The sequence below is a fragment of the Prionailurus viverrinus genome, chromosome E2 (genome assembly GCF_022837055.1).
Source record: "Prionailurus viverrinus isolate Anna chromosome E2, UM_Priviv_1.0, whole genome shotgun sequence".
NCBI classification, from domain to species: domain Eukaryota; kingdom Metazoa; phylum Chordata; class Mammalia; order Carnivora; family Felidae; genus Prionailurus; species Prionailurus viverrinus.
This window is the reverse complement of record NC_062575.1, coordinates 47,309,397-47,332,011: the sequence shown is the minus strand read 5'-3', so window position 1 is coordinate 47,332,011 and position 22,615 is coordinate 47,309,397. Positions and strand designations below refer to the sequence as shown.

General features: G+C 54.1%; 1 protein-coding gene and 1 long non-coding RNA gene across 9 annotated transcripts in view; one reads left to right on the top strand and one right to left on the bottom strand.

Annotated features, from left to right (window-relative positions):
• The window catches only part of RYR1 (ryanodine receptor 1), a 132,406-nt gene that overhangs the window by 98,456 nt on the left and 11,335 nt on the right, over nucleotides 1–22,615 (bottom strand). For 4 of the 8 annotated variants that reach the window (XM_047835988.1, XM_047835990.1, XM_047835992.1 and 1 more), the window contains 16 exons: nucleotides 19,285–19,382; nucleotides 17,783–17,955; nucleotides 13,034–13,153; nucleotides 11,817–11,921; nucleotides 10,657–10,731; nucleotides 10,500–10,578; nucleotides 10,124–10,236; nucleotides 9,718–9,811; nucleotides 8,599–8,692; nucleotides 8,369–8,443; nucleotides 7,732–7,888; nucleotides 7,441–7,605; nucleotides 5,410–5,531; nucleotides 4,691–4,886; nucleotides 251–386; nucleotides 73–168 (listed from right to left, as the gene is read on the bottom strand). In XM_047835988.1, coding sequence (XP_047691944.1) covers nucleotides 73–168; nucleotides 251–386; nucleotides 4,691–4,886; nucleotides 5,410–5,531; nucleotides 7,441–7,605; nucleotides 7,732–7,888; nucleotides 8,369–8,443; nucleotides 8,599–8,692; nucleotides 9,718–9,811; nucleotides 10,124–10,236; nucleotides 10,500–10,578; nucleotides 10,657–10,731; nucleotides 11,817–11,921; nucleotides 13,034–13,153; nucleotides 17,783–17,955; nucleotides 19,285–19,382 — 1,898 coding nt within the window. Of the gene's footprint in view, nucleotides 1–72; nucleotides 169–250; nucleotides 387–1,127; nucleotides 1,216–4,690; nucleotides 4,887–5,409; nucleotides 5,532–7,440; nucleotides 7,606–7,731; nucleotides 7,889–8,368; nucleotides 8,444–8,598; nucleotides 8,693–9,717; nucleotides 9,812–10,123; nucleotides 10,237–10,499; nucleotides 10,579–10,656; nucleotides 10,732–11,816; nucleotides 11,922–13,033; nucleotides 13,154–14,102; nucleotides 14,194–17,782; nucleotides 17,956–18,053; nucleotides 18,217–19,260; nucleotides 19,383–22,615 lie in introns of those variants that run through there. The other 4 variants (XM_047835994.1, XM_047835993.1, XM_047835995.1 and 1 more) reach the window with 4 other exon arrangements.
• Nucleotides 4,880–20,493, top strand: LOC125153096 (uncharacterized). The gene is made up of 5 exons (XR_007147402.1): nucleotides 4,880–5,091; nucleotides 9,694–11,938; nucleotides 13,601–13,781; nucleotides 18,196–18,403; nucleotides 20,072–20,493. It is a non-coding gene; the product is annotated as an uncharacterized LOC125153096 (long non-coding RNA).

The window sequence follows — 22,615 nt, the reverse complement described above, 5'->3', positions numbered from 1 at the left end:
GCATAATGGTAGGCAAGTGACTGCGCCCCTCCCCTGTGCCAGCCCCTGTCCCCTCCCCCTGGGTTCTCCTACCAGAGGAGGCCTCCAGCCGATCGAGCTTGCTGACCAGCCAGTCCAGGTTGGTGGAGAAGAGGGCACAGTTGGTACGATTGCCACGGATCAGAGAGGCTGAGGGTAGAAAAGAGGCGTCAGACCCCATGGCACTGAGGAGCTGGGGTGCTCTAGGGGAAGCCAGAACCGGGCCCCTTACCCAGGAGTTCATAGAGCAGGTTCACAATCTCTTTCCAGGACTCGGCTGCCTCCTCCCCTGCAAATTCGGCAAAGTGGGCAGCCGTGGTGTAGACATTTAGGCGGTCAATGCAGTTCAGGACCAGGGAGAGCATCCCCTAGGGTGGGGAAAATGGGCGGGTCACCATGGGAGTCCCAGGCCCTCTCTTCCTTGCCCTTCTTGGATTTGCTAATTCATTTAACTTCAACAACCAGCAAGTATGTTCCCAGATCCAACAACATTAGCTCCACGTTCCCGTTCACTCCCATCACCCTCCTCTCCTCCTCAGCTCCCCACATCCGTCCTTGTCCTCTCTGCCTCCGTTCCCAACATAATACGTCTTATTAACGTCAGGACTGAGGCCCCTGGGTGGCTCAGTCAATTAGGCGTCCAACTTTGGTTCAGGTCATGATCCCATGGTTCATGGGTTCAAGCCCCGCGTCCGACTCTGTGCTGACAGCTCAGAGCCTGGAGCCTACTTCGGATTCTGTGTCTCCCTCTCTCTCTGCCCCTCCCTTGCTTGTGCTCTCTCTCTCAAAATTAAAATAAACATTAAAAAAAAAAAATCAGGACTGATTGTGCTTTTCCTTCCCGAAGTTTTCTTTCCATCCTATCCACTTCCAAGCATCCCACTCTGGGTCCTAACTGGCTCAGTTTACTCTCCGCACCAACCACCCGAGAGATTTTTTTTTTTTTTTTTGCATTTTACATTTTAAACTTTGTCTTCTCTTATTGTGAATTATAACAGGCATACAGAAAAGCGCATACAATAATACATACAGTCAGTTCTTGTTATTCGCGGTAGTTAGGTTCTATAAAGTCACCATGAACACGGAGTAGCAAATCCTGAACCACTCACCTCTCCCGGGGAAAACACAGGGAGTTGCTCTGAGTCACGTTTTCGTCAATCAATACGTAATCTTGGCACATATGTGTGTCCGTTTAAAGACACTGATTTAATATATATTGTTGATGCATTAACATTAAATTCACGGCCAACAGCACTCTAACTCCTCCTAAATGAAGCATATCCCCCCCCTTATTTTCTCCATAAGGCCCACCACAGCCTCTTGCCCTCGAGAGCACTAGACAGCACGTTAGCGCTACACTCGGGGGCCACTTTAAACAGCGAACTCAACCAAAAAACACCAGCGTGTGGAAAATGTGGCACTAAACATACCATGAAAAGGACACCTGTTTACAGGCCAAGTGCTGAAGCAAGAAGGCGCAGCATCACCCTGTTCAGCCTCAGCCGGGAACACGAGGGCCACCGACACAAATTTTTTGCCACTCTGCACATGTTCACGAATGACCACAAAGATGCTGCAAGTATTGATGTGAGGGTCACAAACAGATTTTAGCAAGCAGGCAAATTTGCAAAGGCAGATCTGTGCACACCAAAGATCAAACGTGTATGGCTCAACAGATAACAAAGAACACCTGTGTGACCGTGACCCAAGCCCGGAAAGAGAACACCGCCAGCCACGCAGAGGTCGCCTGGATGCCCCTCCTGACCACACAAACCTCTCTGCTAGGAATAACCGCTGTCCTGGCTTTTGTAGAAATCCTCTCCTTGCTTTTCTATTTTTACCGCCTATGTATGCGTCAGTAAACAGTCTAATTGAGTTTTGCCTGTTTTTGAACTTGGCATACACAATAAGTATTCTTCTGGACATGGAGTCTCTTGCTGGGTGTTATGTTTTAAGTTCAAGAACACCGTTTCACGTGGCTGTAGTGAAACAGAGTCTCTCTCCCTTCTTTTTTTTTTTATTTTTTTTAACGTTTATTTATTTTTGAGACAGAGAGAGACAGAGCATGAATGGGGGAGGGTCAGAGAAAGAGGGAGACACAGAATCTAAAGCAGTCTCCAGGCTCTGAGCTGTCAGCACAGAGCCCGACGTGGGGCTCGAACTCACGGACCGTGAGATCGTGACCTGAGCTGAAGCCAGTGCTCAACCGACTGAGCCACCCAGGCACCCCTGTAGTCCCTTCATTTTCGTTGTGGAGTAGTACCCATATCCACTGTGTGTGTGAACACGCGACATTTGCGGATCCATGCTGGTGGTGGACATTTGGGCTGTTTCTAGCTTTTGGCCATTATGTATAGCGCTACTGTGACAATCACTGTGTCTCTATGCTGGGGGCCCCTATCACTAGTAAGAGAGGCAGCACACGGGGGTAGAGGGCGGTTGGAGTCACACAGAGTGGCTGCGTCACTAACTAGTTGTGATTTTAGGGAACCTATCCCTCTTGTGGCTCCCAAAGTGAAAGTCCTCACCCAGAGCCTGGCCTTCGTCACCTCTCTGCCCTCATCTCCTCCCACTCTGCCCCTAGCTCACCCTGTCCCAGTCACCCTGGCCTCCTCATGGTTCTAGAACCTGCCAAGCACACTCCCTATGCACTTGCTCTCCCCTTTGTCTCCTCTCTGTCCCTCCCCCAGGTGTACATGTGGCTGCCTCTCTTCACTCAGGTCCCCTCCCTGACCAGTCTATTTTATTTATTTTTTTTTAAGTTTATTTATTCTGAGAGAGACAGTGACAGCGCAAGTGGGGGAGAGACAGAGAGAAAGAGACAGAGAATCCCAAGCAGGCTCTGCCCTGGCAGTGAAGAGCTGGACGCAGGACTCAAACCCACGAAATCGTGAGATCGTGACCTGAACTGAAACCAAGAGTCAGGCGCTCAACCCACTGAGCCATCCAGGTGCCCCTGTTTTATTTTTCTTTTAAGTTTATTTATTTATTTTGAGAGAGCACGCGTGAGCAGGGGAGGGGCAGAGAAAGAAGGAGAGCGAGAATCCCAAGCAGACTCCACGCTTGGTGCTCAGTGCTAGGCTCAATCCCACGATCCTGAGATCGTGACCTGAGCGGAAATCAAGAGTTTGGACGCTCAACTGACTGAGCCACCCAGGCGCCCACTGCTCACTCTGTTTTAAGGATTTAAAAAAATTTTTTAAGTTTATTTATTTTTGACAGCGGGACAGAGAGAGCGAGCAAGGGAGGGCAGAGAGAGAAGGAGAGAGAGAATCTCAAGCAGGCTCTGCACTGTCAGCACAGAGTCTGAGGTGGGGCTCAAACCCACAAACTGTGAGATCATGACCTGAGCCGAGACGAATAGTTGGATGCTTAACCAACTGAGCCACCCAGGCGCCCCAAGACCACTCTATTTTAAATTGCAACAACCCCAGCACTCCCTGCTACTTCCCTCCTTTATTTTTTTCTCAGTACTTCTCATCTTATATACCATGTAATTTTCTTATTTTATTGATCATCATCTATCCTCCCCACACGTCAGTTCCAGAAAGACAGATTTTTGTCTGTTTTGTTGACAGCTGTACCCCTTGGCATATTTGTTGGGGAGATAGATGGCTGTTATTTAATCTCTCTGAGCTTCTGTGATCCATCTGTAATATGGGAATTACAACCCCCAGGGGGTTATCAGGAGGATGTCATGTATATAGCACCCTTAGCACACAATAAAGGCCAAATTCAAAGTAATAATAACCACTAACACCTATATATCATCTGCTACGTGCTGGCACGGTTCTAAACGTTTGGCCTATACTAATTCCACTCCACAAATAAGTTTCGTTATTGTTACTATTATCACTTTTGGATCAGATTGGGGAGTCCCTGGAGAGGAGGAGGGTCAGTTGTTAGCCTTTAAACGAACATGCTCCCCTATCACCCGGTGGGGACATCAGACCTCCGGGCCTTTGTCCAGTCCCCTCCTCCCACCCCGTGCGGTCCCCCTCACTCTGACCCCCTGTTGGGCGGAGCCCGCTCCACATCTCTTCCCTTCTTGCTCTCAGAACACACGGACCCCCCAGCTCCTGACTCCAGCAGAGGACCCTCCCTGACGCCCCAATACCCACCTCTGGCCCTGCCCCTCCTCCCATGCCCCACTCTGGTTCAGTCGTCCCAACTGCGGGCCGAGCCCCCACAGACACCATTCCCCCCACCCCCACCCCCCACTCCCGAGTCCCGCAGCCTCATCCTCAGACTTCTTCCCAGGCCTGGCCGCTTCTACAGGCTTCGCCTCGGCACAGACCTGCGCTTAGGCCCCGCCCCACTCCGGGGTAAGGGAACAGGCCTGCCCCACCCGCGTCGCTCCGGTCGCAACTCGCTCCCACCCGCACCGCCCCTGCTCTGACAAACGCCATGCCTTTCTCTCAAGGCCCCGCCCACCACCCCAAATTCTCCTCAAGGCCCGCCCCCTCACTTGTTCCCCGAAGGCCTGCGGCCCCGCCCCGTTTATACAGGCCCCACGGGCTCTGAAACCACTACAGACGCCTTCAGGTCCCTCAGGCTCCGCCCCGCCCCGCGCCGCGGCCCCGCCCCGCCCCAACCTCGCTGCGGCCCCACCCCTCCCTCAGGCTCCGCCCCCGCGTCCACAGGCCCCGCCCCGCCCTCGCCACGGCCCCACCTCCTCCTGGAAGAGGCTCTGGCGGTTGCGCAGGCTGCGCAGCTTGCTCTGCTTCTCCTCGTGCTGCAGCTCCTCGGAGGGCGGCTCGAAGTAGCCGATGAGGTCCTGCAGGCTCAGGATGACACCCTCGATGGGCAGCGCTGTGCCAGCTGGCGGCCCCGAGCCCCGCGGCTTCCCGCTGAAGCTGTCCAGGCCCCTGTGGGGACGGAGCACCTGTCAGCCAGGAGCCCCGAGCGCTGACTATCATTGAGGCGCTCGCGAGTCCTACCCCCTGCCCCCAAAGGACTCTTACAGACACACCTATTCTACAGAGGGGGAGACTGAGACTCGGAGACAGACAGACATTGGCCTGAGGCCACACAGTGGCCAGCGACAGAGCTAGGACTGGGACTCACTCCTGTGTAAGCACGGGGGGGTGGGGTGGGGGGGGTGGGGGTGGGGGGGGTGGAAGCAGGTGTCAGGGCTGGGGAGGTCCAGGATCAAGGATCTGGGTATCAGGGGTGATCAGGGATGTGAAGTCAAAATCATGGTTGTCAAGGTCAGATTAGGGGTCAAGTGTACAGAAGTCAGAGGTTTAGAGGTTAGGGATCCTGTGTATGTTAGGGGTGTGGAAGTCAGAGGTGGGATTAGAGGGGTCAGGTGTATGACCACGGGAAGCCTGGGGGTCAAGGCGTGGCCCTGCAGGGGGCGGGGGGGGGCAGAGTGGGCAGGTGGCTCACTTGACGAACTGGTTGTACAGGCCAGCGGTGCTGTAAATCATGCGGGCAGCCTGGGACTCCTCCTGCTGGCAGCGAGTCAGTGACAAGGCGTCGTCCATATGGCCTTCCTGGTGCAGCATGGCCTGGCAGTGGGGGGGGGGGGGGGCAGAGAGGTCATGAGTGGGCCCAGCACCAAGGACGGATCATCTGCCCCCAGATCTCCATCCAGATTCTAGCCCCAAAGCCGCCCCCATCCTCCACTGAATCTCTCTGCCAGACACCCCCTTCTATCCCTCTTCATCTGACTCTTATTCTCTGCCCCCCCCCGCCCCCGCCCCGCCGCCTCCCCTCTGCCTCTGGCTCCATCTCCCTGCCCCTCTTTGTTTCTGTCTTTGTCTCTCTCCCTACGTCTCACATCACTACCCCATGCTTTGTCTCTTTCTCCCTGTCTTTCCCACTCTGTCTGTATCTCCATCTCTCTCTGCCTTCTGTCTCTATCCGCCTTTGATTCTGTTTGTGTCTCCCTCTCTGACTGTCCTGTCTATCTGTCTGTCTCCAGGCCAGACCCTTTCCACCTGTATCTACTGCTGACTTAACACCCTCCCACCAGAAAGGTGTAATGACACCCTCACTTAACATGTCCCAGGCTGAATGCCTGAAACCTTCTCTGTAAGATGAGACCATCTTCCAGCTTTCTCCTGAGCTGACCTCCCAGCGCCTCGTCCAGTCCTGTGGCTGTAAATACCACCCACCGCTGACGGCTCCCACTACCCCCCTCGGACCAGGCCCACTTCTATATCCTCTGCTCAGGTATCCAACTACAAGCTTTGTTTTTTTGAAACGAGCATCTCCCTAATCTTCCCAGTCATTCACTCTTTATCGAGGGGCTCTGTTCTACACATTGGATCCCTGTCATCCTGAGCTGCTGACACTTGACTGTCCCCGACTCAGTTAATGGCATTTCCATCCTTCCAGTGGCTCAGGGCAAAAATCACGGTATCATCCTCGACCCCTGCCCCTCTCACCTCAAGATCCAGTCTGTCAGGAAATCCTGTTGGCTCCGCCCTCAAGCTACAAACATAATCTGCCACCTTCCCCACCCTGGTCCTGTCCACTGTTTTCTCCCACCTGACCATGGCAGCAGTCGCCTCCCTGGGCTCCCTACTGCAACTCTGGGCCTCACCCCAAACTCATCTATTCCCACGAGCAGCTAAGGAACCTGAGTCAGGTCACCTCCCTGGCCTGCTCAAAACTCTACTGGGGTTCCATCTCACTAGGAGTAAAAGATGGGACCCTCCCCATGGCCCACAAGGCCCCACATGATCTGCTCCCATCTCCTCTCTGTCCTTATCTTCCAAGACTTGTCCCTCAATCACTGCGCTCCAGCCAAACTGGATCTTCTTTCTGTTATTGCAACAAATCAACCTTATTCCAACCTCAGGGCCTTTGCACATGCCATGCCCTCTGCCCAGAGTAGCTTTTCCATTCTTCAGCTGGAAAGCTATGTACTTCATTACAGGTGGTTTATTTACCATGTCTGAGTCTGGGAGGGCAGGACACAGGTCTGTATATCTCATCTATTTTTCCACACGCACATCTAGAACAACTGGGGTGCTCCATAATTTGCCGAATGTTATTCTTGGTCCGTTTGTCACAGTCTTTGTCTCTTTTTGTCTTTTCCGTCTCTGCTTCTCTGTCTCTATCTTCCTCTGTTTTTCCGTCTCCATGTCTTTTTGTCTCTGCTTTTCTCTGTCTCTATGTTTCTCTCTCCCTCTCTCTCTTTCCCTGTCCTTCTCCCTTTCTCCCTCTCCCTCTCTCTCCTTCTCCCTCACTCTATTCATTCTTTCCACCCCATTTCTCCTCTCCCTCCCTCTCTCCCCCCTGTATATCTATCCCTCTTTCTTTTTCCTCTCTCAATCTCAGTTTGTCTTTGAGTCCCCATCTTTCTCTCAGTCCTACCCTCAAAATCCTGAAGGCTCAAGCATGATCACCCCTCGGTCTCCTTCCTGCCCCTGCCGGCACCCCCGCCCCTTCCCCTCGCCAGGCACCCACCTTCTTCTTGAGCACGCCAAGCCTCAGGGCCTTGGGGTCCGGGGCTGCATAGGTGAGCCACAGGCCTGAGGCCACGTGCTGCACGAAGCACAGTGACTCCCCATACTTGATCTCAGGGGGACCCATGCCGTCCACATCCCGCTTGGGGGCCGTATCCAGCTTCTCCTGCAGGGGCAGGGGACAGAGGTCAGCCTCCTCTGCCTGTGCCTTTAATCGGGGAGAGACTGCAGAATGGAGGCTGGGGCCGGATTTGGGGCCCCAAGTGAGGGAGGGCACCCTGACCCCACTGACCTTGGAGATGCGGAAGCAGAAGGAGGTGGCCTTGGTGTGGGCCTTGCTGGCATCGACCACCATCAGGCCCTGGTCCTCGGTGAGCGCCAGGTACCGCCCAGTGGTAACATGCCGGATACGAAGAGGCTGGCCCCAGCGGAGGTGGCTCCCACTCCAGCTGCAAAGGGTGTGGGGGCCGGGGGGTCAGAGGATCCCCCAGTCCTCCCATGGACACCACAGTCTTGGTCCAAACCTCACCAAGCCTCCAGCCTTCTTCCAAGGGGACCCAAACCTTCCTTGCGGCCCTCAAATCTTTCTTAGGACCCCCTAGCCCTCCTTTGGGAACCCCAGTCCTATCTCAGGCCCTCACAACTTCCTCAGGGCTCCCCCGTGCTCCCAGTTTCCCCAGACCCACCACTTTCTCTCCCTCTACTCCCACACTTTTACTCGGGATCCCCAATCTCTCCTCAGGAACGCCCACCCTCCCCTAGGTCCTTTTCCTCCAGGACTCTGGGACCCTGAAGACCTTCATCACCTTCTGGGGCCCCCCAGATTTCCCCTCAAAATCCTCCAGTTTCTTTCTCAGATCTTCCTTCAAGACCCTCTCTCCCCTCCCAGGCCCCCCAGGAGCTCTTAGCCCCACCCCAGCCCCTCCCACCTGATTCTCAGTGGCTCCAGTCTCCAGAGGGAGCGGGCGTGGGTGCACACAGATCCCCCCTCGTAGTGGACGAGTCTGGGGACACGGGAGAGAGTGAGGTCAGGGGTTCAGTCGCCCTCCTCCCAGAATGTGATCCCCAACCCCACCCATAGGGTCCGGGCGCCCTGAGCCTGCTTTTACCCTTCCCCTCCTGCCCCAACACCCCAGGGCCTCTTGTCTCCAACCCAGACCTGCGCTGGTCCTCGCTGTCAGCGGGGGAAATGGTAAGACACTCATCCATGTGTCCGTGAAAGAGGCGAAGGACGTGGCCTCCGGTCACATAGCCTGGAAAGGAGCAAGGGAAAGTGATCATTGTAGGGCTGGAGCCCTGGAGAGGCCTGGGAGCCAAAGTGGAGTTCAGGGGTCCTGCTTCTCCCCTGTGGGAGGTTGGGGATCTGAGTTTTAGGATCTAAAGTGGCAGTCTGAGATTTGGGCTAAGTTTGAGGCCTGAAGCAGGGGTATGAGATTTGGGGTCCAAGGTAGGGAATCTAAGTTTGGGGGTCTGGGTATACAGGGCTGAGATTGGGGGGGGGAATATGGGTCTGAGTTTGGATTTCTGAGGTTGGGGGTCAGAGGTTTAAGTCTAACATTTCTGGATATTGGGCTCTGAGTGTCAGGTCTTGATTTGGGGTCTGGGTTTAGAGGTTTGATGGTTGGGTCTGAGGTTGGGGTCTGAACTTTGAAGGTTGATTTTGGAGTTCTGAGGTTCGGGGTCTGAGGTTATCGTCAACAGTTTCAAAGTCTGAGTTGGAGAAGCTTCAGAGTTAGAAGTTGGTGGGTTTGACATTAAGGCCTGAGTTTCAGGATCTGTGGTTGGAGTCTCAGCTTGGGTGTGGGGTTTGGGTGTTAAGAGCTGGGGTCAAAGTTTTGGGGTCATGCTTTGGGATCTTAGCACGGGAAGAATTTGGAAGATGACTTTAGATGTCTGAAGTTAAAGTTTGGAGATCTGAGGTCAGTTGGCTGAGATTTGGGGTCAGAATTAGAGGTCTTGGCTGGGATATCTGAGTTTGAATGTGGGGGTCTGGGTGTGGGGAGCTGAAGTCTCCGTCTAAGGCTTGCGGATCTGAGGGCTAAGTTCCAAATGCGGTGCTCTAAGCTTTGGATCTGAGTTTAAGGGTCTGCCCTCCAGGACCTTGAGTGGGGCATGTGAGTTTTGGAGTCTAGATTTGGGTGTCTGATACTGAGTGTGGGGTTTAGAGTCTGAACTCCAGGGTTCTGGATTTGGGGTCAGTATGGACATGTTTGAGGGGCAAGGTGGGAGGTCTGTTCTGGGGGTCTCCGTTTAGGGACAGGCGGTCTGGGACCCTCACCCTCTTCGCAGCCGGAGCAGATGGGGTTCATGTTCCACAGTGTCTGCATGAAGGAGGCGTCCACCTGGAGCTCCCCACTGGCCGTTGACAGGTGCTGGGGGCGACCGGGAGGTGGCGGTCAGAGATGGTGGGTGAGAATAGTCCGGTGTCAGAGGCCGGAAACCAAAGGCGGAAGCCGGCAGACAGGGGACAGAAAATCAGAGATCACAGATCGGAAAACCAAGATCAAACTGGGCAGCGGGGCCCGGAAGACGAGAAATGGATGTCAGAGGTCGGGAAACCAGGAATCAGGCGTCCGACCACTGGGGCCAGAGAGCTGGCAAATCAGTGACCGGGAGACGGGGGACCCCGTGCGCCCCCAGCCCTGGGCAGTAGTAGCTATGCCGGGGGGGGCGGGATTGCTCACCAGGTAGCGCTCTGAGGAGACGCTGACGAGGATGAGGTCGTCCCCAACGCGGACCTTCTCTCCTTCCGACCTCTGCTTGGAGGCCGGGTGCGCCGTCCACCAACAGGCCTCCCCTAGGGAGGGGGCAGGGCTGTCAGGATGAGGACCACCCAGAATGCCCTTCCCCGAGGGGTCCCCAGCCCTCGGCCCCCAATTCTCTTATCACGACCACCCCCTCTCTGCCTCCCGCCCTCACACTCTCTGCCTCGGGTCCCCCCACGCTGGTCCGAGTCTCCCTCGCCGCCCCCGTCCCTGCCCCCGCCGGGCCTGCACCTTCCCCACCTCGGCCCCTGGCCGCAGCGCCCCCGTCGCCGCCCTCCCCGCTCCAGCCCCACACCTGTGGCATCTTCCTGGAGTCCCACGTCGAAGGCCAGCTTGTCAGTCATGGAGCGCGAGGTGGTAAGACAGCTCAGGTACTAGGATCGCAGAGGGGAGTCAGCCTCCTCCCGGCCCTCGCCCCGCCCCTGCCCTCGCCCCCTCGCTCTCACACTCACCATGCCGCTGTGCGTGTGACGGAGCAGGATGGCATGGCCGTACAGGAGTGTCCTGTGTCCCCCACCCTGGGACGACTGCAGGGGGGAGGGGGTGGAGAGAGGGCACAGAGTGAGACCAGACCCCCCCCCCCCCACCGCCCCAGGCATCCGGCCTATCCTATATGGCAATACGCTCCCCATAAAATACCATGCTCGCCCGGACACGAGAAAGCCTTAGCTCAGACCCTCAACAGATTCTTGGCCTCGGTTTCCCCATTCATGGAAGTAGGGGCTGTGTCTCTGAGAAGCCTGTGGGTAGGGTGTTTTCTAGTTCCCAAAGCCCACTCTGTCCTCCCTGCCTCCTTCATCCTGTTGAGCAGGCCCCAGAGTCCCTCAGGGAGGCCGAACCGCTCTTCCGGTTGGTCTCCTGAGAGTCCCCCCTAACTCGTATTCCGTGGACCTCGGCCCCTTTCTCCCTAACCTGTCATAAGACAGCTGAGTGGCAGCCCATCTGCACCTGGGTAGTCCTACCAGGTGTTAAATATTTGAACATCCCCATAGGGACCCCGCCCTGCGCCGCCACACACGCCGAAGCACAAGGAGCCCGGGCCCCTCCCGGGGTGGGTACATGGGATATACACCCAGTCACTCGATGGCGTCATGCCTCCCATCCTGGCTCTCACATGCCCATGCTCTGAGGGCGCCATGTGATGGGGCCACCTGATCACATGGCAGACCCACTCCTGGAGCGGAGGGGACCCACACTTGGGGCAGGGGGGGAGTGAGAGGAGAGGTCCCATGCAGAGAAGAGCTGGGATCAGGGACGGAGGGAAGGATGGGAAAGAGGACAAAGGAGCAGGTGGGGGAACGGGTCGGGGGGGCTCAGAAGCCCGCACCCCCTTCCTTCCTTCCTGGCTGGCCTGTCTGGGCTCCACAGCCCCTGACAGCTGGGGTGGGGGAGACCCCCAGCCCCTGTGTGCAGGACGTGGGCCCAAGAGCAGGGCCTGGGGCCAGGAGAGGTGGAAGAGACAGGTGACACCCAAGGCCAGACCTACCCACTTATCCAAATTGAGGGCCTGTGAGGGGCGGGGCAGAGAGAGGAAGAAGAGCAGGCGGTGAGCGACCCCCCGTGGCTTCCCACCCAGCCCTGCCACCGCGCCCCGCCAGGCCAGGAGCCTCACCTCCACGCCAGCCTCCACCGTGTTGGCCAGCATCTCCTGCAGGGCCCGGACCGACAGAGACTGCTCCAGGACGAAGCAACAGATGGCCAGATCGGGGGGCACGTTCTGCAGTGGGGGAGGATGTGAGTGGGGGGCGCAAAGGCCCCTGAGCGCCGGTCTGAATACCCACACCCCTTGGAGACCCAGACCTGGCCCCGGTCCCCGGAGGAGCCCCTGCACCCTGCCACCCCCACGGACACCGGCAACACAGAAGACATGCCTCCTTCCCTCAAACACCTAAACCCTAGCCGAGCCTCACGGAAGCTTCCCACCCCGCACCTAATCCCAAAGCGAGCCTCAGCCCTCTCTCAGACACGCTGCACCTGTTCCAACGCCACGGGACATGCCTCCCCCCTGCAGATAACCCGAATTTCTGCAATCCCAAAGGAGCTCCCCCCCCCCCGCCCGTCTCCTGCTGTCACCAGCAGACGCTCCCAACTCCTGCCTTCTCCCTCACACGCCCGTGAACCCTGCTTCCAAATCACATCCAACCTTTCTCCTCCCTCCCCAGTCTCCCACCCAATCCCCTGACTCCCAGACACCCTCCCCCTTGAACCCAAGACTCTCTAACCCGCTCAGACCCTTGGCCTCCTCTGAGGCCAAGACGTGATCTGACTCCACGTCCCTTCCCTCTCCCAGTCCCTGCCCTCACCCCCCAGGTCACCTCTTCTCTCAGACCCTGAGTCCACCTCGCCCTCAGACCCAGGCTCCCTCCAGTCTCAGCCTCTAACACCCTTCCCACTCGGCCCCCCAGTCCCCTGCTAGTGTCCCCCAGCCCTCCAGGGCCTTTGGCTTTGGATCCAAGGCCCTCTGCCCCCTTAGACACCTGCCTCCTGAGACTCTCGAGCCCCTGATTCTCCACCCCTACCTGCCTCAGACCTCTGGCCCTCTTTCCTTTTCACCCCCCTCCCCATTTTCTCTCTCATCAGCAGCCACCTTCAGATCCCTTGTTCCTTGAACTCAGGGCCCTCCATGCCCCCGGCCACCCTCCCTCTTCCCTCAGGTCCCCTGCTCTCCCTCCTCAGACCTCCCCTCCCGCCTGCCTGGAACCTTCAGCCCCTTTTCCCTCCCAGCCCCTCTCTGTTTTCTCTCCTAGCAGCACCCTCTCTTCAGACCCACACCCCTCTTCTTTGGACCCTGGCCTCTGCCCCCACAGACCCCCACACTCCCACACACACCTGGGCATTGCTGGTGGGCTCCAGGAAGCAGAGGCGGTTGCCAAAGCCCTCGGCCGCCAGGCAGAGCTTGAGCTGTTCCTTGAGCACCGTGGCGCTGCATTGCAGGACCACTTCATCGTCCTGCGGGCAGAGCTCGGGGTCAGGGCCCCGCGGACACCGAGCCATCACCCCGCCCCTCTCCTCACGGGACAGGTGGCGACTGATAACACCCACCTCACAAATCATCACACAGGAGCCTGTGTCCAGGGCTCCACACACTTCTCACGCCCCACAAGACAGGCACGAGTGTCATCCCTATTTTAAAATGGGGAAACTGAGGCTCAAGGAGGGGGCACAGCTTTCCAAGGCCACATGGCTGATAAGGGGACGGGCTGGGATTTGAACCCCAGTCCAGCTGGCTCCAGTAGGGCCCCCAAGGTGAGCCACTGGGGGTGGAAACTATAAGCACCCCAAGTTCAATGGCTTTTAAGCTCAGCCTTCTCTAATTTCTCTTTGTGTATTGTTTCAGTAATGGCTATCATTTAAGGAGTGCTTTCTTGTCTTTCCCTTTTTTAAATTTTATTTTAGAGAGAGCAGAGAGAGAGAGAGAGAGAGAGAGAGAGAGAATCCCGAGCAGGCTCCAAGCTCAGTGCGGAGCCCCACACGGGGCTCGATCCTACGACCCTGGGATCACGCCCTGGGCCGCCATCAAGAGTTGGGCGTCAACTGACTGAGCCACCGAGGCGCCCCCGAGGAGTTCTTCCTAAGGGTATGTGAATGCAGCTCCAGAGCCCAGACTGGATCCAGGGTGGGCAGGGACATGCCGCAATGGACCCAATGTCATCTCCGGTAAACGCCGAGGTAGGACGGCGACAGATAATGGCATCAGAGCGATGCTACACTTCCTGACGTTGATAACCATGCTGCGGTTTTGTACGACTGCCCTTGCTTCTTCAGAAACAGACACTGAAGTACTTTAGGAGTGAAGGGTGCCGCGTCCGCAACTTATCCCCAAAGAGTTGAGGGGGGAAGTGAAGTGTAGACCGAGAGAGGGAGGGGGAGAGATAAATCAAGGGTGCCAAATCTTAACCTGTGGGGGAAATGACTTCAGGCCACGTGGGGGTTCTTTGAAGTAACCTTGCAGCTTTTCTCGAAGTTTGAGGTGCTTTCGAGATTATGAGCTGAAGTTGTAAGTAAAATAAAGCGTTTTCGATGGGCTGGGTCCCCTTCCAAGAACTTAACACATACGAACTCATTGCGGGATCCCCACGGCGACCCTCGGAGGTGACCAGAACGGAAACCTGTGAAAACTGGGACCCAGAGGTCACACTGCTGTCACACAGCATAGCTGGGATTTGATCCCAGCTCTCTGTGTCACACTCTTAGAACACTAGGCCACCTCTTCACGTGTTAGTAAAGTTGCCCGTATCTACACTTAGCACTGATATCAATGTACGCGGAGGAGTGGCCGACGCTTTTCCGACAGTCGAGAATGATAGAGACTCCGGCTCTTCACCGCTGAGTCAGGCAGCGGTTGTTTCCTTTTACAGCCGAGGAAACGGGTTCCAGGGCGTTAGGCGTCCCGCCCGAGGCCACACGGCCTCCAGCCCTTCCATCCGGCATCTCACACAAACGTGCCCCAGTCCTGGGCTTCGAAGCACACGCACAGCCCTCCGTCTGCCCTCAGCCGGGAAGGGAGGAGACGTTTGATGTGTCGGCAGGAGGCCCCAGAACTGCTCTGCCCTTTAGTCTCCAACCCCCACATCCTGGCACGCGCTGGGCGCTCGCGTGTGCACAGGGACATGGAGCTTGCGCTTATTAAACGCTTACTGTCTGCGAGGCCTTACGCTCTGACCTTTTACATTCCTTTGACAGACGTTCATTAAACGTCCGCTCTTGCCAGGCACTGATCTAGACTGGACACAGAGCAGCGAGTGAAGCAGACAAAGTCCCTGTCCTCACAGAGCTGACATCCTTGTGGGGGAGAGGCAATAAACAAGTGAATAATGTGAATGTCAGTGATAAGTGTTATGGGAAAGAAATTACCCAGGGTGATGTAGGAGAGTGGCTTTGGGGGTAGGGGTGTGTGACATCAGTGAGGGGGTGAAGTGACAGCCTCTCCAAGGAGGCGACATTTGAGCTGAGCCTGGTCCAAATAACAAGAAGAAATCAGGCCTGCTCATCTCTGGGGGAAGAACGTTCCAGGAAGAGGGGGCAGCCTGTGCAAAAGGCCCGTGGCTGGAGGGCGCTGAGGGCGCTGAGGAATAGAAAGGAAAGACTGGAAGCCTAGTCAGTACACCAAGATTCTCTAACTTTCTCCTGCAGCAGAATGAAGGAAGGTGGCCTGGTTACAAATGCAGCTTCCTTCCTGCCTTAGTTTCCCGCCCGACACTAAGAGCATGATTCTGTGGATCTGGGGTGGACGGGGAACCGGGACCATTACCAGCCCTCAGCAGGCTCTGACGTGGGCCGTGCTTTGAGACACCCCAGCCTCGCACGGCTAGAGGTCGCCACCCACGAAGGGGAAATGAAATCATTTTGGGGGCCGTGCCCCCGTGCTCCAAAGGTGAAATAAAGCGGAGCAAGAACAGCACACAGCAACATGCCCCCTCGGTTCCAAGGGCTACCTACATTTTAGGAAACTCGTCCCAGTTAAAAATAGGTGTGTGTGAGTGCACCCAATTTGTCCCTAATAGCACGAATTAGAGGCAACCCAAACGTCCGTCGGCAGGTAAACCGATAGACAAATTGTGGCATAGCCACACAGTGCGATGCCACTCCGCAACAAAGAGAAATGAGCTCTCGATGTGCGCCACATGGATAAATGTCAAAAATGCGCTGGGCAAAAGCAGCAGAGGCAAAGGAGCATATATTGTATATGAAAGCCTAGAAGTGACTAATGGAAAAGAGGGAACTTTCCGGGGTGAAGGAAAGGTTCTATGTCTCGATTATGACGGTGGTTACATGGGTGTGTAAAGTTTGTCGAAACTCACTGAATTGGGACGCCTAAAATGGGCACAATTTTATTGGTATCGATTATACCTCGGTGAAGTTGGATTTTTAAAATATGTGTGCATCTGCACGTAGTAGGTGACAATATAAAATGTATTTCTGACTGGTGGGATGTGGTCCAAAGTGTTTGAGGGAAAAGCCACGTGATCTCAGTAAAGTTCACGAAAACGGACCCAGTCTGGGGACAAGAGATGCCGGGGCCAGACCCCCAGAACCCAGCACAGGCTAACCTGGCAAGTCTGAGCTCGGTTCTCTTCTTGGGAAAGCAGGAAGGCGGGCTCCCAGAGGCACCCAGAGATGACACTTCCTGGCCTTGACCTTGGGCAAGTGATTCTACCACTCAGGCCTTGGTTTCCCTCAAATCTCCCAGCGAGATAAAGATAGGGCCCTACCTCAGAAGATAGGGCAGCCGAGGATATAATTAGATATCTCAGGAGGCCGAGGCCCTGGGCATGGGACCTGACGCAGAGTGGCTGCTTAAGGGCTCATGGCCATGGCCATGGTCTTATTAGGACCAGGGAGGAGGGGCGAGCCCAACCCATGGTGTCTGCTAAGGGGCTGGAGCTGGGGCAAGAGTCTAGGGTGAAGCTAGGCCTCCTCCCGTGGCCGAATGTCCAGCTGTCCCTATCCTTCACTACCAGCCCCAGCTGTCCGGTCCTCCCTCCCAGGAAACCGGACCCAGCTCATCAGGGTCCTATTCTGGGGCCTGGAATGCTGTGTCAGCATTTCCCAGGGCCTGGGAGGAGGAGGAGAGGGGCTAGTGCAGGGTCAGCAGACCTGGCCCAGAAGAGAGAACATCATCCCCCCCCACCATACTCACAGCCCCACACCCAGCTGAGCCACCGGGAGGGAGAAGTGGAAAGGACTCTGAGATAGACAGGCCCTCCCCCCTATCCTCTCCCTGTCCCCTGCCCAGTCCCCAGAAAAGCCAGCTATTCTGGGAGGGACACCTGTTGTTCCAATTCCCATCCCTGCCCCCCAGCCGGGGATCAGAGATGCCAGGAGAGACAGAGCTAGAGAGGCAGAATGAAATGCAGAGAGCCTAAAGCTAAAGAACAAAGAGACAGAGACAGAGACAGAGAGAGACAGGGAGGCAGAGATGGAGAGACGGAGACACAGAGACAACCCAAAGAGATGAATAGGGAGAGACACTACCCAGAGACCATTAGCAGCCATACTTGGCCCTCCTACCAAAAGGGAGGAGGGAAGAAAGACCTGGAACCCAAGGGAACCCCAGGAGACCCTCAAGGGCTGGGAGTTCAAAGGAATTAGATGCCCCAGCCCACCCCAGCCCCCTTCCCAAGAATTTAAATTAGGTCAGAGTCTACAGCAAGAAGAGAATTAGGCCTAGATGGGGGGGGGGGGGGGGGGCAGGGCAGGGGAACAGCTAAATTAAGCTCAGGAATTAGAACCACCTTCCCCAAGTGCTGGCTTCCAGGGTGGTGGGGGGGGGGGGGTGTTGTCTCAGCGGCCCCTCTTCTCTGGGACAAATAGCTAATGTCAGAAGAGAGGATGGCCGAAGATCCTCCTCCCCATTCTGCAGTCCCAAATTCTTCTAATTCTCTATGGTGAGAAAGGTGAGCGAGACTGAGGGACAAAAAAAGGAGAAAGACAGAGTGACAGTCACCCAAGGGACAGAGGAATAGATCGCGAGACTCAGAGACTACAAGCAATCAGGACAGAGACACCCGGAGACAAAGAGACACTCAGAGGGACCGGAGAGATGACCCCAGAGACCCCTAGCACAGAGATACTCACCGTCCGCAGAAACTGGACCTCATCCTCGCCCTCTCCTCCGTCACCCATGATGTCGAGGCCCGAGGGGCGCGGGCTGAGATCGGGGAATAGGAAGAGGGAGCCGCAGGCTGGGCGGGTGGGCTGGGGGTGGGCTGGGGTCGGAGACCTCCGGGGCACCCGCGAGGTAGATGGAACTGCGAGGAGGATTCGCGTGCTGGACAGAGCTGGGAGGAGGTCCCCGCCCCCTCCCGGTTCCCATTGGGCCAGGACGTCCAAGGCCACGCCCCCTCACCGGAGCCCCACCCGCAGACCCCAAACCTCGGCCGGAGGTACGCGTGGGTGGGGTGGGGGGTTGCAGCGGGAGAGTCTGGAAGGTAGCTGCCCTCTCTCCACCTCCCTGGTAAGGAAGATGCCGTCGTTCTCCCATTTCACAGAGAGAAAACTGAGGCTCTGAGCCGGGAAGCCGCTGCTATATGTCCTACAGCGGAGCCGGTATGCACACCAGGTCTCCCGACTTTAAAAAGCACCATGCTTAAAAAAGCGCTGAGCTAGACAGTCTGGATCCGAATCCCAGTCTCGCCACTCCCTTATGTGTCCTTGGACAAATCACATCGCTGCTCGGCGCCTCGGTTTCCCCAACTGGTAAGGAGAATATTAATAATACGGACCTCACAGGGCTTTTGTAAGGATTAAATGAGATAATGTGTTTACAGCACTTAGTACCAGTGCACAGTAAATGTTATGGAAGTGTTGCCGACATCATCATCATCGTGATAAAATCTTTTGAGGCAGGAATAATTGCCATAGGAGGTGTCTTTCGTGGGCCTGTTGTATTTCAGACCCCAAACTAAGATATTTTCACTGCGTCTCGTTTGGTTCTCACACCAATCCTGCTGTTGTTCCCATCATTTAGAGGAGGAAGTCAACATGCATGGTCCTCACCATGAATAATTTTAAGGACACGACTGGAATGAATGATGTAGCTCGCACAACAATCTTGTGAAGTCAGTAACTTGTGGTGCCCATTTTACAGATGAGACAAGCTGAGCGCGGAGAGGTGGAGCGACTTGCCCAAGGTCGCACAGAGGCCGAGCAAAGGGTCTGAACCCAGAGCTAGGGTTCTTAACCGTCCCACTTTGTTGTCTTGATAGTTGCATAAAATCTCCTGATTATAACAAAAACCCAAATCCCCAGGGTGGGGCCCAGCACCCCCAACCCACGCCACTCCCAAGTTCTAACCTCCCTCCCCAGGGGCAGCCTGAGCCGCTGAGGGCCACTAGCTGGGCCATCCCTTCATGCAGCTGAGCTCCCTGGGCTTTGTAAATAGGGGAGACTTGGGGTAACCAGCTTTTTCTTGCTTCTGGCCCACCAGCGCCTGGAGGGGCACTGGCTCCTCCCGGTCCCCACAGGCTCCGGGGAGCTCGGGCGGAGGGGCTCTGCAGCTCCCTAAAACAGGCAGCTGTGGGGCCTGGAGCCCCAGTGCAGGACATCATACCCACCTGGGCCTCCTGTCAGTCACGCACCTTTGTGGCGCTGGGCTTCAGTTTCCTCATCTGTCACTTGGGCGAATTTGGAATAGTTCCCACAACCGGGGGTCATGGGGAAGATCCCATGAGGAAACCTTTAGGAAAAAAAAAGGGGGGGGGGAACCTTTTAGAGCCTATGACATAGTAACTTACTGATACAGGTAACTTATCGATAATACTAAAATTATTGTTAACATGTAATGGTATCTATTAAGTTCTACAAAACAATACCTTGGGGGCGCCTGGGTGGCTCAGTCAGTTGAGCGTCCGACTTTAGCTCAGGTCATGATTTCGTGGTTTGTGAGTTCGAGCCCCGCGTCGGGCTCTGTGCTGACAGCTCAGAGCCTGAAGCCTGCTTCGGATTCTGTGTCTCCCTCTCTCTCTGCCCCTCCCCAGCTCACATTCTATCTCTGTCTCTCTCTCTCTCTCTCTCTCAAAAATAAATAAATATTTCAAAAAACACCTTACAGCTCAAATTACACATAAAATGTTAATGTGTATATGTTGTTATGTGTTAAATAGTTAAATATTGAAATGTTAATACCATCATCATATATAGCACATAAGTTTGTACCATATTCTTGAATTACATGATGCATAATTACATAATTATATATTTGGGCTAATGTAATTACACAATCTGATATAATTATATGCTTATTATACATACATGGTATGTTAAATATTAAGCTTTTCCTTAGAATTGTATGTATAACAAAATTATTCTGTGTCATTGTGCATTATATCATAAGATATTAATAGTGTTTCTTTTTTTTTTTGTCAGTCATCATGCTGTGTTTTAAGACCTACCCATGCAGCTCTACGGACACCTGTTCTGTGGCTGTGGGGGCTTTGCAGAGCTCCCTGGAGACTGTCCTCAACTTCCAATCTTGCCAGACCAATAGGGTGACTCACCATTGTTTTAATTTGCACTTCCTTGGTCAGTTACCAAGAATTTCTAGCATCTTCTCAGGTGCTTGTCAGAGTTGGGTTTGCTCACACTTGCTCACACTCTTGGCCCATTTTTCTATCAGAGCCTCTGTCTCTCTTGCTGATTTGCAGCTGCAACTTTCACATTCTAAAGATTAATTTCCCATTGATTTTTTTTATTTCTTTAATGTTTATTTATATTTGAAATTTTTTTTTTTTAGTGTTTGTTTATTTTTGAGAGAGAGACAGAGATAGAGTGCGAGCAGGGGAGGGGCTGAGAGACAGGGAGACACAGAATCAGAAGCAGGCTCCAGGCTGCGAGCTGTCAGCACAGAGCCCAGTGAGGGGCTGGATGTGGGGCTTGAAACCCAGGAACTGTGAGATCGTGACCTGAGCCCGAAGTCAGTCACTTAACCGACTGAGCCTCCCAGGCGCCCCAATGTTTATTTATATTTAAGACAGAGAGAGAGAACACATGCACGTGAGTGAGGTAGGGGCAGAGACAGAGAGAGAGACAGAGGATCTGAAGCAGGCTCTGAGCTGTCAGTAAAGAGCCTGACACACGGCTTGAACTCACAAACTGTGAAATCATGACCCAAGCCGACATCAGACACCTAACCCACTGAGCCACCCAGGTGCTCCTCCCCTTGATTTTAGACATTCTAAAAACGTTGTCCCACTCTGCCATCTTATCAGATATTTGTCCCATGGTGCCTTCATTAAGAGAAATAGTTATTTGGATGTTATCAAATGCATCCTTTTTCTGCCTTATGAGTTTTTGTGGTTTGCTTTAGAAGTCTTTTCCTTTGTGGTTGATGGTGTTATTGTTGGTTTTAACCATCCCTGCAGGTCTTGAGAGTTGCGCTACTGCGGTGGGGGGGGGGGGGGGGGGGAGGGAGGGGCTTTACTGATCTCCCTCCCTGAGACTTCTGGGCGAGGGGGAGGGGTGTGGAGACACCACAAGCTAGACTCCACCAACAGCGTTACATCACCTCACAGATACTAGGGAGACGGGCTGACAGACAGACAGAACATCATGGACAGCACTGCTTGAGACTGGGGGGAGGGGCGGGGGGTGGTAAAGAGGTAGGGAGAGGAAGAGAGAGAGGGGGCCTGAGAGCATACGGTATATCACGTAATAGAAAAGCTAAACAGAATGAGCTCTGTGCTTGTCTAAATGTTCTGGCATGAAAAAAAAGTCCATGGTGACTTCTTTTAGTGAAAAAAAGAAAGGAGTAAAAATATACTTCTAAGAGAACTTTGGTTGAATTGACTAACATCCTAGGTTTGGCAGAGGCATATTAATTACTCTGACCCATTTATTCCACTCCTGGGTATCTACCTACAGAACTGCACCCTTTAACGTTCAGCAAAAGACGGGTGCTAGAATGTTCACAGTAGCCTGAGTCACAATAGCCCCAAGCCAGAAGCCTCTCAACTGTCCATTACGGGGAAATTGATCAATACATCATGGAAGGATGACTAAAGGAAGACTATGACACAAAGGAAGACTATACTGTAACAAAAAGGAATAAACTACAACCAGGTATAACATGAAAGCATCACGAAAACAGGACTAAATAAAAGAAGTCAGACACAATAAATCATTCCATTTATCAACAGCTTGAAACTAGGCAAAACTACCCTGCTAGAAATTAGGCTACTGGTAAGTTTCAGGAGGTAGGCGCTGGGTTGGGGTTTATGCAGGGGGCTCGTGCAGGATGGGAATGTTCTGTTTCTTGACTTCGTGACTGTCACGTAGACACATTCAGCTTATCACAATTCATCACCCTACACACGTATGATCTGCGCTTTTTTTTTGTACGTCAACTTAAAAATATGTCAAGCATGACACACTTAGGTAAAAGAAAAAAAACACATACTCGAAAGAAGAGTCTGTTTCTAGGAGCGCGTATTTATGTACCTCAACAAATGCATAGCTCACAGAGCAGATGTACCCCAGCAGTATGTGCTACGGGTCCCCTGCCTAAGAGGGACAGTGAGACGGGGAAGGGGCTCCCCAGAGGGTTTACCTCCATCTATAATGTTTTTCACAATAAAATAACAGTCTTTAAGTTTCTGTCGTGATTAAATTAGTTGATTTTTTTAAAGCCCCTGTAACATTGTGTGGTATACAGTAGGCGCTGCCTCAGGGTTTGTCACAATAAAGGTAATAAAGTAAAAATGTTTTCTGGGACACAAAGGTCTCATTAAAACTAAAATCAGGAATAAAAGAAACATAAGAAATATACGAAGTACCGTGTCTTGTGACTTTCCACTCACACCTTTGTGTATTACATACGTGAACATGTCCTTGTAGAAATACAGACTTCTGAGTACGTGTTTTCGCATAAATGTGTCATATCAGGCGTACTTAAAGAAAAAACAAAAGAACTGT